Below are 1,374 nucleotides of genomic sequence, written 5' to 3' on the forward strand. Positions count from 1 at the left end.
AGATTTTAATATATGAATTTCGTAAATAGGTTTCTTGTTCCCCAGTACCAGTCAGTGGCACATTTAATCTGGATTTTGCTCTTGAACTGAACATCTTGTCAAAAGGCTTTTTAATATTGCATTTTTGTGAACACTAGTTTACACACAAAGACAATAGACATTAGTCAAATGAATTCAACGAATATTTGTAAAAGTAATGTGCACTCATATCATCTTGGGAATTTCCTCAAGTAGATTCAATAGGATATGCAATGTTTATTTAAGCTCAATTAATCAAGAGATACAAAAATTACATGGTAGATACATTCTATTCAGTTTTGCTTATTCGAATGTTTTCATGTTATTGATACTTTTCTTTTTCTCATTTATTATATGTTTAAAGTACTTCTGAAAAGTTTTCCATGTCGAAAAACAATAGGCCAGCAAAGAGGATCCGGCCTACAGCGGTGGAGTGTAAGGGCAGTTTGAGGGTAAAACGCAGTACGGGAAACTGGGGATCGGGTTGAACACTAGGTCGCCCGAACACGCCTGGCTGACCCCTGGCTGTCCTACGGCTGAGCAGTGGAAATATTCCGGCTGGCATGTGATGCACTTGGCGACATTGCCAACTGCAGTGCAGGTGATAGAGTCTTGACACTCGCCGGTCGGCGTGACTGACGCGGCAGAGGAAACGGCAGTGCTACCGGTTATGACTTCACCGGGGACATAAAACTTTACATTCTGCACTGTCTGAACAAAGCCCCTGAGCTATGTCGAAATTGCCAGAGTTGCAAGTGAAATGAAAATCTTCCGATGCTAGTTCCCCCCCTTTAACGCAAATGTAATACTTCCTACAGTCGAAGGGATCAGGAATTTGTACGCCTGCACTTGGGCAAAAAGGCAAGCAGCTTCCAACGCAGCACTCGCTGTTCTCAACCACACAGGTATCTCCGTTGAAAAAGGGCGCATTGCTTGGGCAAGAGAAGGGCCCTTCGATGCCGTGCGGGAAGCAAATGAAATACTGGCCGCAATCGAGTGGGTCGCTAATCATGTCCATCGTCCCGTTGCAGGTGAGGTGGCAGCTGCCTGTGTCGCAGGAGGCTGTGCAGGACGTCACTGCAGGGTCGCAGGCGTGCGTAACAGGATTAAAGGAACCTGCTTCGCAAGGCAATGGATGTTCCGTAACAGCACAGTTAGACAGGCAGAAGTAGAACTGCGTGCAGTTCAAAGGGTCTTCAACCATGCTGCCAAGTGGTAGACATTTCTTGCTTCCATAGGACGCTGTATCAATGCAAGAAGGTTCGCAGCCAGCGGCGTATATGGCGCCAAAGCAGCACGCGCCCTGCAACAAATATCATTTGCATACATAGTAAAATATTTTTGCAGCATTAGCGA

General features: G+C 45.5%; 1 protein-coding gene across 1 annotated transcript; it reads right to left on the minus strand.

Moving 5' to 3' along the window:
• Positions 1 to 567: 567 nt before the first annotated feature.
• Positions 568 to 1,336, minus strand: LOC119588690. Its single transcript, XM_037937326.1, has one exon. It carries the CDS (start codon positions 1,220 to 1,222, stop codon positions 695 to 697), a length of 528 nt encoding a protein of 175 aa, XP_037793254.1. The 5' UTR covers positions 1,223 to 1,336; the 3' UTR covers positions 568 to 694.
• Positions 1,337 to 1,374: the final 38 nt, after the last annotated feature.

This window comes from Penaeus monodon, chromosome 24 (genome assembly GCF_015228065.2).
Source record: "Penaeus monodon isolate SGIC_2016 chromosome 24, NSTDA_Pmon_1, whole genome shotgun sequence".
NCBI classification, from domain to species: Eukaryota; Metazoa; Arthropoda; class Malacostraca; order Decapoda; family Penaeidae; genus Penaeus; species Penaeus monodon.

Excerpts from the sequence above, each read along its gene's own strand:
- LOC119588690 (XM_037937326.1), bottom strand. The coding sequence starts at position 1,222 with ATGGTTGAAGACCCTTTGAACTGCACGCAGTTCTACTTCTGCCTGTCT.